The sequence below is a fragment of the Eumetopias jubatus genome, unplaced genomic scaffold (genome assembly GCF_037043125.1).
Source record: "Eumetopias jubatus isolate StellerSeaLion01/CBP00866 unplaced genomic scaffold, mEumJub1_p1.0 scaffold_3, whole genome shotgun sequence".
NCBI classification, from domain to species: Eukaryota; Metazoa; Chordata; class Mammalia; order Carnivora; family Otariidae; genus Eumetopias; species Eumetopias jubatus.
Genome location: NW_028274809.1, coordinates 62,984,678 through 63,002,732, shown reverse-complemented (window position 1 = coordinate 63,002,732; position 18,055 = coordinate 62,984,678). Strand labels below are relative to the sequence as shown.

At 37.7% G+C, this 18,055-nt stretch overlaps 1 protein-coding gene across 2 annotated transcripts in view; it reads right to left on the bottom strand.

The window, feature by feature from the left end:
* Nucleotides 1–18,055, bottom strand: part of ABCB11 (ATP binding cassette subfamily B member 11) — a 77,342-nt gene that overhangs the window by 58,246 nt on the left and 1,041 nt on the right. For both annotated transcript variants that reach the window (XM_028123215.2, XM_028123223.2), the window contains exons 2-6: nt 17,361–17,382; nt 14,872–14,923; nt 13,441–13,679; nt 1,640–1,727; nt 400–533 (exon numbers count right to left, since the gene is read on the bottom strand). In XM_028123215.2, the coding sequence (XP_027979016.1) occupies nt 400–533; nt 1,640–1,727; nt 13,441–13,679; nt 14,872–14,923; nt 17,361–17,382 (535 nt within the window). The remainder of the gene's footprint in view (nt 1–399; nt 534–1,639; nt 1,728–13,440; nt 13,680–14,871; nt 14,924–17,360; nt 17,383–18,055) is intronic.

The following is an 18,055-nucleotide window of genomic DNA, read 5'->3' as shown; positions in this document are numbered from 1 at the left end:
TTTTTATGTGCAGAAATGGCCTCAACAGACAAGGCAAGATAATTCATTCTAAGTACATTGTTTTTCCCTATACACACATGGACTGTGACATCTCTCAGTCTCTCTTTTAGAGGCCAAATAGCCCTACTTCTTTAAACTCTCTTCTGTAATCCTTCATTTCTAATATTTTAATCAAGGGCCTACAAACAAAATTGTAGTATCCTGGCTTTCAATTGTTAATGATCATATCGGATAAAGCATTACCTATGAAAAAACATGCTACCCGTAAAAGCCCAACTTAAGAGACAAAATGTATCCAAAATAACTGAAAATGTGTTTCTAATTGTTATTTAATTTAGAAACAAGTGTTCTATGATCAAAAGCGGACACATATATTAAAACCTCCTACCAGCCACTTACTCAGAAAATCTTGTATTCAGCTCTCCCACGGAATTGCAGTCGAACCATCCTATTTCCATTCGCATTACTTTCCTAAAGGAAATTTTTCTCATTTTCTGTATCTGACGAGCTGCAGCAATCACCCAAAAGCATATCTGAAAATGGAGCAAGGATGTTTGGCATTGTGGTGTTAAAAATATTCATTCATTCCTTCTCTTTTCAGAAGAAAATACTTTCAATATAAGCCTTGAGAAAGAGAGGAAAGTGATTCACAGAATGCCGAGTCATGGGACGTGCTGTGTGAGCTCAGGCACCTGCTGCTGAAAGCGGGGTGAGCAGAACAGCTGTGGCCAGGGAAACCGGAAGGTTTGGGTGTGAATTTGGTTTTGCCACCTGTAGATCTAGCCTTACCAAGCTTCACTTTCTGCATGTGTAAAGGAAGGCTCACAGTGCCAAAAAGAAATTCTTGCTCTTATATCCCTATTTTTGCAAGGAGCTTCTGAGTGTATTCCCCCCCGCCGTCGCCCGAGAGGCCTGCCAACAAGTATGTATGCATAGTTTTCAGACTGTTGGACAGTGATTTTTCAGAGAAAGGAAGACAAAAACAAATTAGCTGTCCCCAACCAAGCAAAGTACTCTGGTACTCTCAGTACCAGAATGGGAAAAATGGATTCATTTCTCTTTACAATGAACATGAACTTCCCGGAAATCTTGAATGAATGCGGGTTGAGGGGATTCATTATTTCTTCTACAGAATAAGGTAAAAGATGAAATATTTTTCTTCTTTAATAAGGGTTAAGCAACTCCAGGCCCTTCCATGGCTTAAATCTAGACTAGATTCACTTTACAGAATTGGGATTGGGACACAGATTGGTGAGATTTTAGCAGTGAAAGAGAAAAAAAAGTAAAGTTTGCTTTCCTCCAACTCCTCATGCCTGGCTTTCTCCAGGGTGCCCACACTCCCTTTACAAACACACCTACAATGGCCTATTTTTGAGTTTAGAAGATGAGATAGAGGGGGTGGGGGAGGACAGGGCACTGAAATTCAGTCTAGTCACTCTCCCTCTAGACAACTGCATGTATTTTCCTCCCTGTCTGAGAAGAATCCTTCCCCATTCTCTCACCGCCCCCCACCTCCAAATAAAACTGTAGTCCTTAGGGTTTCCAAACAACTTAAAAGTTAAAGAGTGCACTTTGCAGTCCGTTGTAATGTCTCTGAGCCCAGATGTTGTTCTATAAATAAAATGGAGGCACCACTCACTTGCATATATCCTGTGATAAGTACTACCAAAGCGATCCCAGCATAGTAACTGGCAAATTTGATCATTTCACTTTCAATGTCCAGCAACCTTCAAAAGAGGGGGGGTGTAAATGTTAAGATTCAGAAGTAGGGTCAAGCTTACCAAAGATTACATTTGCGGGTACAGAGGAAAATAAAATATGAAATATGGGTAAGGCTTCTTACCTATGTAGAATTATCATCGATCCAACCAAATCTCTACCTAGACCTCGTGTGGTACCAACTCCAGCAAAGCTGCCTACTCCCTTCGTTTTCATTTTGTTTTTTTAAAAGAGATTATCTATTTATTTGAGAGAAGGAGAGAGCGCATCAGTGGTGGGGGGGAAGGGCAGAGAAAGGGAGAAGCAGACTCCCCGCTGAGCAGGGAACCCCATGCAGGGCTCAATCCCAGGACCTCGGGATCATGACCTGAGCTGAAGGCAGACGCTTCACCAACTGAGCCCCCCAGGCGCGCCCGCCCCCTTCCTGCTTATAGGCAGAAATGACTCACTGGCAGTTGGAAGCCAGGGTCAGTAGACAGCAGCCCAGTGCTCTGTCTACCGAGGCCCTTCACTCCAGCTCGTTACTCAGTGATGGAGTAATCAGTGCTAGGGAGAGGTTTTAAAAAGCCAGACTGGTGTCTGCAAAGACACTGACGTGAACTGTAAATCAGGAGGCTTTACTATTACCTCCTCCAGGAATCTAAGCCAGCTTTCCAACTCTTCCATCTCAAAGTGACACTCAAAAAATGTGTGTGTCATCATCCCAAAGAAGGACAAAAACACTTTATCAGCCAGTCCTTCTGCTGACTGTAGCCCAGGGGGTTTCACTCTGTGGGACGATTTCTAAGGTGAGAATTTGTGGGGAATAGCGAGAAAGCTCCACAGCGTTTTTTTCAGCGCAACTACCACGCTGTGGCACAGAGCTTGGGGATTGGCAAGGCTAGGGAGGGGAGGCACAAAGTAGTCTGAAATTGCTTTCAGAAAATAAAGAATAGGGTAGTTGGAACATTGACATCTTGGTTGATAACAATTCTGACCCTTGAGAATGCTCTAAACGATAGCAAATCCATTTCTTTAGAAAACCAGAAAGCAGCATCTTCCACAGAGATGCTCTCATCCTCCGAGCTCTCTGCTTCCCGTCAGGCCTCTCTTCTGCAACACAAGCTTGAATTGTTCTCTCCCTCTACTGAACTTGGACTACGTGGTGAAGTAAAATTTCTTTAATTCAGAACAAGCTATTATTATTATCATGCCAGATTTTATTGCCATCTTGCACTATTATTCAATATCTTCATTGAATGTATTTATACTGAATAGATTTATGTTTATTTGCTAGATTGCAAGCCACTTGAGGGCAAGGGCTTGGTTTAGGCTGCTTGCTCACACTGCCCGAAGCCTTGCACAATACCTTACACATAGCAGACACAATACCTCAACAAATGTTTCTTTATTTTGCTTTGACTTTTAAAATACTTATATGGAAGGGATATAATTGCCTTGGTCAACCTTCTTTGGAGGGATAGTCTCCAAAACAGCTAATATGTCTGTTCACCACATTTCTGGTCTTTTATGATGGTTTAAGGGAACCCCAAGAATGAACAAGACCTAAAAACCTTATATATAAGTATCCACAATCAGAGGTTCTCACAAAAGTTAAGTATCTCTGGATAGGATGCATAATGAAGAAAAAGACTTCTAATGTGTAAATGAGGCCATACTCTTAGTTTTCTGTGAAATCTTTCATTGTGAAATGAAATTAGGGTGTCCAAAAACAGAGAACTTGGAGTATTTGTCAAAAAAAGTTTTACTTAGATTTCCTGTGGTGCATTCCTTCTACACACGCTCTAAGCAGAGGGGACAAAATGGCTGCCATGAAAGACACAGCTGCCAGGTACAAACAGACCCACTCACGCTGAAAATACTGAGCACTGACCCAGCTCCAGAATTTATTGGGGCAAACTTCAGGAGAATTATGTCATTGCTGGATGGTATGGTTAAGGACATGTGTAGTTTATGATTCAGTTCATTCCTGAGGCAACCCAGAGATGAATGGTGAACTCATTTTTATTTTATTCTTGGGGATAAGAAGTTATTAGGATTTTAGAAACTACTTGAGAATATTTCTGGAACAACAGGACAAACCTGTCAGACTGATAGGAAGGAAACAAGCAGGCTGGCTTGGCTCCTTTGACTGCACACCAAATTTTTTATCATCTGGTGGAAAGTTTTCCTGTGGTTATAAAATCCTGGAAAGGATTTTTTAAAGTATGCAGGCAATTTGGCTCACCAAATGGGTGCCTTTCTTTTTAACAGCAAAATTGACGTACATCTACTTAACTAAATTAAGATTCTCCTGGCTCATTTGTTGAAGAGAGGAGAGGGCAGAAAGATGACAATTAGGGGGGAAAGGTAAGATATATTTTACAAATTATTAAGATACGTGGATTCTTACTTGCTTTTAATGAAAAATAAATGCAGCATAAAATCAAAGTACTCATTTTATACCTCAAGGTTTCAGATTTACTAAAGCCATAGGACTTTCGTTTTAAATACCTAGGAGGTCTTTATGACAAGGTGCATTGCTTAACATGGAGTTTTCCTTTCAGTGGTTTTCATGCACAGTAGACCCGGTAGCATTAACATTTTAGAGTGAAATCAGTGTCAACTCCAAAATGAGCAATACAGGTTGGCAGAAACGTGCCCACATCCTACTCTCAGAATGTTGGAGGCTCTGTCTTAATGCACAGGACATCAACCTGTGGACAAATGGCTGATCACTGGGTAAAGCTGCTTTACAGAACATCTGTACACTGTGGTAGCTTACTGTCAGAATGGCTGGAATTTCCTTTCAGAGAATCTATGACAATTTTTTTCACCCAGGAGGCTATTTTTTTGTCGGTTTGTTTTTCATGCAACTTTTTCATTTGAGGTAAGTGTGGATTCTCATGCAATTGTGAGAAGTAATACAAAAAGATATACACCCTTTGGTAATACCTTGCAAAACAACAGGACAATATCACAACCAGGATGTTGACATTGATATAATCAAGATCAGAATGTTCTCATCACCCCAACGATTGTTCATGTCACCCTTTTACATCTACACATGCTTGCATCCAGCCTCCACTCTCCCCTTAGTCCCTGGCTACCTCCTATCTGTTCTCTATTGCTACAGTTTTGTCATTTGAAGAATATTATACAAATGGAATCACACAGTATATAACTTTGGTATTGGTTGGATTTTTTTTTACTCAGCATAATTCTTTAACGTTTCATAAGTTATTTGTTCCTCTCTATTGTTAAGTAGTATGCCATGGTATAGATATATCACAGTTGGTTTAACCACTCACCCATTGAAGGATATCTGGGCTGATTCCAGTTTTTGTTACAAATAAAGCATCTATAACCTTTATGTATAGCTTTTTATGTATACATAGTTTTCATTTCTCTGGGATAAATCCCCAACAGTAGAATTTCTGGATTATATAACACTTGCATACTTTTTTTTTTTTTTTAAATTGCCAAACTATTTTCCAGAGTGGCTGCACCATTTTGCATTCCCACCAGCAGGGTATAAGTGATCCATTCCTCCACATCCCCACCAGCTCTGGTGTTATTACTATTTTTATTTTAGCCATTCTGATAGATTTGTGCTGATATCTCATTTTTATTTTAATTTGTATTCCCTAACCACCAATGTTGCTAAATACCTTTTCATGTGCTCATTTGCTGTCTTTATATCCTTAGTGAAATGTCTGTTCATGTGTTTTTCCCATTATTCAAATTGGAGTTTTTCTAACCATTGAATTTGGAGAGCTCTTTTTATTTTCTAGATCCTAGTCCTTTGTTAGATACATAATTCACAAATATGCTCTCCCAGTCTGTAGATTTTCTTTTCATCCTCTTCACAAGGTCTTTTGCAGAGCAAAAGTTTTTCATTTTGATGAAATCCAATTCAACAATTTTTCTTTTTATGGATTGTACTTTTAGTGTCAAGTCTGAAAGCTCTTTGTCTAGCCTTAGACACGAAAATGATCGCCTACATATTTTTCTAAAAGCTTATAGTTTATTTCTAACATTTAAGTCCAAAATCCATTTTGAGCTATTTTTTGTATGGGTTCATTTTTTCCCTATGGATGTCCAACTAGTCATGCACCATTTGATAAAAAGTTTGTATTTTCTCCATTGAATTTCCTTTCCACCTTTGCCAACAATTAACTGGACACATTTGCTTGGGTCTATGTTTGAGTTCTCTGCTCTGTTCCTCTGTCAATACCACACAACCTTAATTGCTGTAGCTATATGTCTTGAAATCAGGTAGACTGTTTCCTCACACTTTATTCTTCTTTTTTAAAGTTGTTTTAGATATTCTAGTTCTTTTGCCTTTTGATATAAATTTTAGAGTTATCTTGTCTATATCTATAAAAATATCTTGCTGAGATTTTGATAGGAATTTTATTATAGCTATATATCAGTTTGGGGGAATTGACATCTTTATTATACTGAATTTGCCAGTTCATTAGCAAGGTATGTCTCTCCATCTATTTAGGTCTTAGATTTCTGTCATCAGCATGTTGCATTTTTCAGCATATAAATCCTGTACATGTTTTGTTAGATTTACACCTAAATAAATTTTTTGAGCAATTGTAAATGACATTGTATTTTGTTTTGTTTTTTTTTAATTTTTGGCATTATATTTTGAATTTTGGTGCCCATATGTTCAATGCTAGTATGTAGAAATACCACTAAATTTTGTATATTTATCTGGTATTTTATGACTTTGCTAAACTCATTTATTGGTTCTAGGATATTTTTGTAGATGCTTTGGAATTTTCTATGTTGACAATAATATCATGTCCAACATAAATAGGTGTATTTCTTCCTTTTAGATTTGTATTTTTTTCATTAAAAATTTTTTGACTGTGATAAAGAACACATAACATAAAATTTACCAACTTAACCATTTTTAAGTGTACAGTTCAGTAGTGTATTAAGTATTAAATCAATATTCCTTTCCTTCCTTATTGTATAAGCTGGAACTTTGAGTATTGTGTTGAACAATAGCAGTGAAGGCATCTCTCCTTGCCTTGTTTCCAGCCTTAGGGAGAAAATATTCAATCTTCCACCTTTAAGTATAATGTTAGCCATAGGACTTTTTTGTAGATGTCCTTTTTAAAGTTGAAGAAGTTCCTTTCCATTCTTAGTTTTCTGAGAGTTTTTATTATGGATGGATATTGAAATTTTAAATGCTTTTTCTACATCAATAGAGATCATCACGTGGTTTTCTGTATTGGCCTGTTAACATGGTGGATTACATTGACTGTTTTTCTTATACTGAACCACGTATGCTTCTCTAGAAATACACTCTACTTGGTTATGGTGTATTTCATTGATTTCCTGTTATTTGTTTGTTTTACCTTTATTATATCCTCTCATACATTTTCTGCAGACTTATTTTGCTCTTCTTCTAGGTTCTTGAGTTGGAAGCTTAGGTGTTTAATTTGAGATGTTTCCTCTTTTGTAATGTATGCATTTAGTGCTATAAATTTTCCTCTCAGCCCTGTATGAGCTGTGTCCTACAGATTTTTACATTTTCTGTTTTCCTTTTCATCCAGCTCAATTTTTAAAACTTTTCCCTTGAGACTTCATCTTTGACCTATGGATTTTTAGAAGTCTATTGTCTGATTCCCAAGAATTTGGAGGTTTTCCATTATCTCTCGTTTTGATTTCTACTTTGATTCCACTGTGGTCAGAGAATGCACTCTATTATTTCAGTTATTTTACATTTGTTGAGGTTTGTTTCATGGCTCAGGGTATGGTCTATCTGTAGGCACTTGAAAAAAATATGTATTATGTGGTTGTTGAGTGGAAGGTTCTATAGATGTCAATTAGATCCTGTTGGTTGCTGGTGTTGAGTTCTTCTATATCCTTGATAATTTTATGTCTACCTGTTCTATAAATTGGTGAGAGATGGATATTTAAGGGGTCTACTATAATTTTGATTTGTCTCTTTTTTCTTTCCATTCTATCAGTTATTGCTTCACATGTTTTGCAGTTCTGTTGTTTGGTGAGTACACATTTAAGATTGCTGTGTCTTCCTGGCAGACTGACCCTTTTATCACTGTATAATGTCCCTCTTTTTCTCTGGAATTTTCTTTGTTCCAAAGTCTATTTTATCTCATATCAGTATAGCCATTTCTGCTTTCTTTTGATTGTTTGCATGATAAATCTTTTTCCATTCTTTAGAGAGAGAAAGTGCAAGCAGGAGGAGGGGCAGAGGGAGAGAGAGAAGAAAGTATCTCAAGGAGACTCCCAGCTGAACACAGAGCCCAAGACGGGGTTCCATCTCATAACCTGGAGATCATGACCTGAGCCAAAACCAAGAGTCAGACACTTAACCGACTGAGCCACCCAGGCACCCCTCAACTTGCCTATATTTTTTAGTTAAAGTGATTTTCTCATAAATAGCATGTAGTTGGATTATCATAAAACCCATTCTGCCAATCTCTGTCTTATTTAGTATATTTAAATCATTTAAATTTAATATAATTTTTGATATGTTAGGGTTCAAATGTAACATTTTATTTTTTGTGTTCTGTTTGTTCTCTCTGTTTTTTATTTTTCTGTTTTCTTCCCCCTGATTTCTTATGGGCTACTCAAACTTTTTAAAAATTTTTATATTTTATTTAATCTTATTATTTTATTTTAAGTAGGCTCCATGCCTAGCATGTAGCCCAATGCTGGGCTTGAACTCACAACCCTGAGATCAAGACCTGAGCTGAGATCAAGAGTCAGATGCTTAACTGACTGAGCCAGCCAGGTACCCCTCAAACATTTGTTAGCATTCAATTTTAATTTATCTGTAGGGTTTTGACTGTATCTCTTTGTATAGCTTTTTTAGTCGTTGTTCTAGGAATTCCATTATAGGAATATCACTTAATATAGTCAGCTAGTGTTGTCATTTTACCAGTTTGCACAGGGTATAACAACACTGACTCCCGGGGCGCCTGGGTGGCTCAGTCATTAAGTGGCTGCCTTTGGCTCAGGACATGATCCCGGGGTCCTGCGATCGAGCCCTGCATCGGGCTCCCTGCTCAGCGGGAAGCCTGCTTCTCCCTCTCCCACTCCCCCTGCTTGTGTTCCCTCTCTTGCTGTCTCTCTCTGTCAAATAAATAAATAATATCTTTAGAAAACAAACAAACAAAATTAACTCCCTTTATGTACCCTTGCTCTCCCCTGTCAATGACTTAATTGTCTTTAATATTTCCAAATCACACTCACCTCAGACAGTGTGTTACAATAGGACCATATCAGACAGTGTTTGCATTTTTGCTTCCACCATCAAACATAATTTAGAAAACTCAGGAGGAGGAGGAAAGTCTATTATATTTACCCATGGTTTTGCTTACCATGTTCTTCCTACTTAATATCCAAGATTTCTTTTATTGTTTCCTTTCTATTCAAAGAACTTCCTTTAGCCATTCCTTTAGGTAAGTCAGCTGGCAATAAATTCTCTTCATCTCCCTCATCTGAAAATGTCTTGATTTTCTCTTCCACAGGGGTGGTGATGAATGTCCTGACTCTCTGATCCTACCCAAGCAGGTAGGGAGAGAGGTTTCTCATTACATTGGGGGTGGTTGAAGCCTCCACATATTCTTCACTGACACCAGAGGAGTTGGGTAGGGGAGAGACACAGCAGGGGCTCATTGATACCTGGCAAAGACGAAAGTCTAGGCCCCCAACTCAACCTTTGCTGGCAGGGGTAAGAGTGAGGTTATTTGTCTTTTGTTTTGTTCTGTGGTGTTGGCTGGAGTAGAATAGTTATTGCCTGAAATTCATCTGTCAGGCTGCGTCTTTGTGGTCTATTATCTAAAAAGAGCAGAATTTTATTGAGTTTTGTGGTCTGTGCTCATTGGTATTTCTAGGTACAGCTTTCCCAACACCCAATCTAGTACATATAAGGCCTAAAGAAAATCCAAGGAACTCACAACCATGTCATTATTTGGGTCCTGAGATCTCTAACCTTCTTTTATCCACTCTTTTAGACTCAGGTAGGTTGGTTTTATATGTAATGGATTAAATAATCCAGTCAAAAGGCAGAGATTGTCAGACTGGATAAATTAAAAAAAAAAAAAAGCTCCAACTATAGGCTGTCTACAAGAGACACATTTTAGATTAAAAAATTTGAACAAGTTGAAAGTAGTATGGAAAAAGATGTGTCATGGTAAAGAGCAACCATAACAAACCAAGAGTGGCTATACTAATATAAGATGAAATAAACTTTAAAAAATTGTTACTAGAAATAAAAATCATTTGGTAATGATAAAAGGGTCAATCTATCGAAAGATTATAGCAATTTTAAGCATATATGCATCTAAAAACAGAGCCCCCAAACACATGAAGCAAAGTGTGACAGATTCAAGGGTAGAAATAGATAGTTCAATGATAACAGAGATCACAACTCCATACTTTCAGTATTGGATAGAACAACTAGGAATAGAAGACTTGAATAACACCATAAACCAATTAGATCTACCAAACATCTTTTGAACATTCTATCCAATAATAGCAAAATACATATTCCCCAGAAGTGCACATGGAGCATTCTCCAGGATAGACACATGCTAGGCTGTCCTAATTCATGCTACAGTATGATGAACCTTGAAAACATTAAGTTAAAGAAGCCAATCACAAAGGACCACATATTGTGGGATTCCATTTGTATGGAATGTCCAGAATAGGCAAATCTACAGAGCCAGAAAGTAGCTTAGTGGTTGTCTAGGGCTGAGGAGAGAATGGGGGAATTGGAGAGTTATCGCTAAGGGGTATGGGTTTCTTTTCGTAGTAATAAAAATGTTCTAAAATTGATTATAGTGGTGGGTGCACAACTCTGTGAAATACTAAAAACCATTGAGTTGTACACCTGAAGTTGGTAAATTTCATGGTATGTGAATTGTGTCTCAATAAAGCTGTTTTAAAAATGTATGGTTTTACAGTGTCTAACTTCAACATAGTGCTTGAATGCTTACACTAACTGAACATTGCTAACAAAACAGACTGAAATCCAAGAGAAAATGCAGGCTGGTTTCTACTTTGATGCATTCACATGTAGGGGAAATGAGGAATCAATCTTCTCAATGGCTGCAGTAGTCAGTCTCTAAGGAGCCCCTAATTGTTCTTGTCTCCTGGTATTCACACTGTTGTATGGTCCCTTCCCAGATTATACCAGGGTTGGTTGTGTGACTAATAGAAAATGGCAGCAATTATGGTATGTCACTTCCACAATTAAGTCACAAGACTTTGTGGTTTCCATTTGAGTTTTTACACTTCAGTTGGATAAAAGAAAATAAAAAGAAGCAGCACTGTGGTATTTGGACTCTTTGGACTTCCCCTTCAGTCATTTCTCATTCTTTTGCCTTATTATTTGACTATTAGGGGCAAATAAATTCTGATAAACTAATCAGGAGGCCTGATGTTCTATAATACTTTTCAGCATTATGCACTGAAAGCCATTTGGAAGGCTTTGCCTAAAAATTCCATCCAATGGATTACAATTGATATGTAGAAACCAACCAGTGAAATGAAAGAGAAAAACCTGCTCCTACCATTACACATGCATGCTTATGTTGATAAAATCATGGAGTAGCCTTGTCCAAGACTAATATACCTAATATAATAGGTGGAGAAATTGTACTTTTAATGATATACTTTTTCCAAGAAAAAAGGTGCCAAAGAGTTGAGTAATTCTGGAGGCTTGTTAATTACTTACAGGTAGGAAAGTGTCCACTCCCTTCTATTCTGTTCCACCCAAGTCCATTTTCACAGTGATCTTAACTACATAAAAGCCAAACAAATATTTACCCAGAAGTAAAACAGTAGTCATGTCAGGGACCATAATAATTCACAGTTAAAGTATTTAACTCATCAAAGGAGATCCTGGTAAAGAAAAGGCCTGAGAAAGATGTGGTCTACACAATTCCAGATACTCGCATGAAATTTTTTAAAAAAAGGACAATTATCCATTTACATGTTCTGTATCATATGAATTCAGCAAAAGCCAATGAGCTTCTGAAAGCCCCTACTTGCTTTGCACTATTTGCTCACCTTCAAGTGTATGACCTAGTAAGAATAAATAAAGTGTGAGTAATGGGTAGCCACAGTAAATTCCTTTCTACTGGATGTTAGTGATACAGATGTTAATGGTAGATTCATTCTTTAAATCATCTAATAAATATTTATGAGCACTTGTTATCATGGATATGTCTCAAATTTTGGCCCCTCTAACATTTATTACCAAATTTTAAGGCATAACAGGCTATACTTTCAGGAATTTTCCCTAGAAAATTTTACCTTCATAAATGTTATTAATGATTTGGGTCAATTTACATCGTACATAAGTCCGAATGCCTTTTTTTCAAAGGGGGAAGTAATTTAACCTTACATTTTGTAGTCAAACTACTCTGTAAAAAGCAATTCATTTTTGTCCTGCAACATAAAAGAAAGACTTAAAAGACTGTTATTGACAACAGTAATTCTTTTATACAAACTGTTCTGAATCTTACTTCCAAATTTAGAATACATACACATTAGGAAATTTATTTCTAATAGTAAGCTTATTATTTTTTAAAGGGTAATTCTGCACTTTGCACATTGTCTTGTATTTTTCTGTCAAGTACTAACCAACTGTAACTACATAATTATTTGAATGGTCTTTGATTTAATGATGATTTTACCGACTAGACCTAAACACCATGTTGAAGATAAGGACCATGACTCAAGATAACCACTGTATCCTTGAGGCTTATACAAGTTCCTGGCGTGTAGTTGATGTTCAAAAAATTTTGGTTGAATGAGTGAATGAATGAAAGACCCTAACAGTAGATAATATTATGGAACAGATCGGTGGTTTAGAAGGATTTGTTCATAATCTAAATGAAATATGTAGAAAAAATTTTAAATGAAGGTAAAAAATATAAATTCGCCTAAGGGAGCTATTCCAAGTGACTTTCTAGTCAGGATGTGCCCTGCCCTTGGCTCTTGAACCTGAGTGTGCCGGTTCATACATGCAAATGAGCTTGTTCTGGCCCTGAGGCAGTGTGAGCCAGGCTGCAAAGTTCATGCTGTGACAGTGAGTCAGCACCATGAACACTACGGACTCACTGCTTACAAGGCAGCCTGTTGGGCTTATCACAAAATGAATAGTACCACAGTGGTTTCTAGTTAATACGGCGTGGCTCCCTTCTGTTGATAGCACCACACCACTCTTCCATAGAAACTCAACTACTGAGACAAAGCAGCCCCTACTCCAAGTGCTGTAGCACACTAATGAATTTCCCATTATGGAAAGAAGGCTGGGAAGATCAAGTTGACCATTAGCCACAGCCACAGAAGCCAAGAAACAGAAAGGAGTTAAGAAACTAAAAGAAGTCTTGCATATAAGACATGAGACATGACAAGGACTCAAGTAAAATTCATGACTCACCTTCCTGGTATACTGGTAGTGTCCATCCTCAAGCCTATAGTCTATCAAGTGCTTAAATTTGGGTGACACATTTAATGGATAATTTCCAATTCTGTTTTTTTGTTAGGATTTAAAAACCTGGTAAGATAGGAAGAACCTCAGGGCAGAGTAATTTGCAGAAATATGGGTTAAATTTATGTTTCTGTTCGCTCTGTGTTGGATATCACTCCAGTTCAGCTAATAAAATCCCATTTACACATTTTGAGTTACAATTTAATATATGAGCAAAAAAAGCAAAAAATAAAAAAAAAGCAGCTTACCCACACTGAGTTCCATTTGTCACATTCTGGTTAAGGGAGCTGTTGAGCCATACTATAGTGTTGTTCACACATGCTTTTCCAGGGATCTTGAGTTGTTGTAATTCAGTGTCATATTCAATAAAAACATCTGTCATTGTGCCAAAAATGAGCAGCACGCCTGGATGGGATAGTCCATGGAGAAATGCACATAAACTTCCCACAAACATCAGCCAAATGTCAGTCGTTGAAGAGAATCGAAACTTGAAAAACAAAGGATTCAGAGATCATCTATGGTGAAAAGCAGGAGAAGTAGGACTATTTAATTTTAGTTACTAGATTCTGATAAATAGCATTCAGCACCAAATTTTATTAGAATCATCTTCATTGAAAAGTAGAGTTTTCACTAATTATATCAACATAAATGGTATATCGGGGGACCTGGGTGGCCCAGTTGGTTAAGCATCTGTCTTCGGCTCAGGTCATGATCCCAGGGTTCTGGGAACAAGCCCCACATTGGTCTCTCTGCTTAGTGGGGAGTCTGTTTACCCTCTGTCTCTCCCTCTGTGATCTCTCTCACTTTTGCTCTCTCTCAAATAAATAAAATCTCTTTTTAAAAAAAGTCATATATCAATTATCTAAAACACTAGACTCTTACATTGCTAGTTTATGTTATTTCTTTCCTAGTCTTTGAATTCATTCTCTTTACCTCAAGAACTGACTTCAGGTCTTAGCCATTGATTCACAACTTCAGTGGGAAGTGGTCACTGGCATTGGTGCCATTGCTGTGTAGAAAGACTGTGTGAAGCATTCAGCAATAGCATGAATTTATCCCAGAACTGATATTGACAAACAAGAGTGACTATTCGTGCCTAGAGATGCCTCTACCTTGTGAAAATTTGGGGAAAATACCACACTATGGAATTTCCAAAGATATGTCATAAGGATAAATATACATCATATGATTACTGTGATGATTTTCTTTACTAAAATAATTATGGGCTTAGTGATTATTTTCCAGGACACATTTCTAATCTATCAGATAGGATTTATGTGTTTAATATTATTTTATTTATTTATTTATTTATTTATTTAGAGGTGGGGAGAGAGAGAGTGGGGAGGGACAGAGGGAGAGGGAGAGAGAGAATCTTAAGCAGGCTCCACACCCAGTGTGGAACCCAACACAGGGCTCAATCTCACAACCCTGAGATCATGACCTGAGCTGAAATTAAGAGTTGGATGCTTAACCAACTGCGAAACCCAGGCGCCCCAGGATTTATGTTTAATTACCAATATACTCTAACCATTTAGCATGTTATTACATAAAGTTTCTGACCGAAAAAGTGAACACTGTACTTAAAAACCTGCCAGTGACTAAAGATTTAACACTCCCTCCATGATCTGAACAATTTGCAGTTGCAAAATTTATGTCAAAAATCAGCACAGTTTTATTACCAATTGAAAGAAGCCAACTGGACTGCTGTCACCTTTCCTCTCATCTTGTAACCTGAGGAGAAAAACATATGGATTTATAGACCATTCTTTCCAAAACAAAAAGAAATTCTCCCTGGGTAAGAATTTTATGAGTCATCCTTTAGTGAGAAATAAAGTCCCCACTGACTGAGAAATTCTTGCCAAACCTGGCATCCTAAAAACAAGCTCTTATTTTTCAGATTTACCTCTTCCAGAGATTTCAGTATAGCTATATCTCATGTTCAGCAGAGATTCAGTGAAGTTTTTCTGAGAGGTATTGAAAGAAAATAAAAAGTGCTCTGTACTCCCAGTTATTCTAACATAAAACTGTTGGACCTCAGCCTTGACCCTCAACCTGTTTCTGTTTACATTTCATTGTAATGTAACTTGAGGTGGTTGGATTAGCTGATTTAAAGCTTCCTTCTAACACTTAAAAACCTTCAAATACATTAAATAGTATTGATATGATGGGAAAGTTTTAAGAACTCCCATACTTCCCATAAAATTGTATTTCCTTAGTATTTCTTACTCATTTCATGTCTCATAAAGTTGTATCTAACCCATCTTTGACCATCTCCACTCCAGGGATCTCTACTTCACCTGAGTCATCCATTCATGGAAACACCCTGGACCTTTCTTTCACCAGAAACTACTCCGTTGGCATTCTGGGACAGCCTATGCAGCCTGTTTTGTCACTTCCTTCCTCCTTCTACACCTGTTTGTCATCTTAGTTGAGATCTGCAGTCCTTTAAACCCTCATTAATTTCCAAATGTTAAAACCCCATCAAGATTGTGCTTCCTTCCCCATGCCTCCCAGATCCCACACCAGCCATTTGGACTACATTCTTACCATCACCATCATCCTTAATCCTTTTCCCCACTACATCTTTGGAAACTCCATCTCTGCCTCCATGCAGCTGTTTGCCCCTGTCCTCCCAAAGCCAGGCTGTGGGGCCTGCTGGAGACAAGCTCTCCACCATGTGAACTGATGCCAACACATGCCATGCCTGACAGTCAGCTGCCCTAAGCTTCCCCTCCAGCTCAGAGTAGAATCCCAAGTCCTTGCTGAGATGCCCAAGGCCCTCCACGGTATGGCCAATTGGCTCTCTGACCTTGTCTCCTCCTACTGCACTCCAATTCTCAGCACCCGAGCCACTTGGCCTCTTTGCTGATCTTTGTTCAGGTCAAATTTATTCTCACTTCCGACCATTTGCACTTGCTGTTTCCTCTCGCCAGAATGCTCTTTCTTCAGATACCTGCATGACCAACCCCCTCATCTCCTTCAGACTTTCCCTCATAAGTCACCTTCTCAATGGGACCTTCCCTGGCCAAAGCCTTTAAAATTTCAGCTTTCTCCCCACATCATTCCATATCTCCATTCCATGTTTGCTTTTTTTCTTCTTAGAAAGAAAGTGATAGATTATTACTAGCTACCATGCTATATATTGTATTTATTTTTGGTGCATATTATGTCACCCTCACTAAAATGTAAACTCCTCAAGGACAGATATATTGGCTCATTTTGTTCTTTTCTGTATCCTAAGCACTTTAATAGTGCCTGACATCTGGTAGGCACTTAATTAATATTTGTGAAATGAATGGATGCATGAATGAATGAATGAATGAGTATGATCTCCAGTCTTAGCTCAATCTACAGCGCTGTACTTCATCTGTCTACAGATTGTTCCATTTCCCTCCACAGCTTTCTCAAACTTTCACCATGATCTTCTCATTCTACATTACCACATGTATCAGAAGATGGATTCATCTCCTCTAAAAACTGAAGAATTCACTCAAACTCCTATTCATTCTCTCATTGCCATTCATCTACACCCACACCTATTTTTATCTTTTTTCTACCCAGTGAGAAAAGCGTGGTTCTTCTAGGCCCAGGCTGACCCTAGCACTCTACTTACTTAGAATTTCCTATGTAATTACTTAGAATTTCCTATATAACTTCAACCTCTGCCTTCCTACCACCTCTTTCTAGGAACTTGCCTGGTGCCTGCCTTCTGTCTTCTCAGATTACTCTGTCTAGTCCTACTTTTATACCAGTGTATGATTAACTGACATTTTTATATGAGGATTTAAACTTTCAAACTAAAGAGAAGTATCTAATAATTAAATTTTAGGGTTCTAGTATTTGTCTGTGGGAAGAATTTGAGGTTTATGGATCTCCCCTGTGCTCATGAAATCATACTTGTTCAACTTTTCCTCTGCCCATATAGGTTAGAAATTCTGTGTGTTGCTGGATACACGGAGGAGATTTGGACTCAATAGAGAAGGAATATTTCAAAAGGTTTTTGAAATCAAATTACAGCAATGTTTTAAAGAGAAAAGGAATGGATTACCTATGCCATTTTATAGGAAGTACAAGATGCATGAAAATATTATTTCTGCTTTGTGCCTTTAAAAGGAATATTAAGGAGTTATTCTAGAAAAGATGATGTATTGTTAAAATAGTCACTTACCTTGAATTCTTATCATTGTTATCTGTCAGGATAAAAACAATGCACAAAACAGTTAGTAATGACAAAACAACATAATCATTAACAATTTTGCTCCAGGAAAACATTCCCATAAATTAGCTTTATTCATGGAACACAGCAAAATGACTATTTGCCTTTTTCTCCTTTTTTTTCATTCTCTCTCTCTGTGTGTCTCTCATTACACAAGAAAACACTCTGCAGGTTCAGGACTGCTAGCTTGACTACATTTTTCAATATTTCTACAGGATATGAGATATTTGTATTTTCTGGATGTCAGCTGGAGACCAACATTTTTAAGTTAGCTGAAGAAAATCTAATTTTTTTAACTACTGAGTAAAATGAGTATTTATTGTTTTGTTCCTTGGAGACATCAGAATTTATCTGTTTAAAACTGAGACTACAAATTAACTAGACAATAAGATGGTGATGACACTCCCATGCCAGGAGAAACCACAGGATTGAGCTGGATATGATTTTCCCCAGCATAGATGAGAGCAAAAGGAGGGTAGGAAGTGAAAGTGGAGGTGCAGGGTCATGGGTATAGGGAAGAAACAGGGAAGGGAATTTCATGGTGCTAATGTCAACCAACGCCATGGAACAACACATCCCAATTCCCTGCCATTTTAATTCATTTAATTTAAGTAAGTGTAAAGAGACTTTATAGTACAGATAGAGAT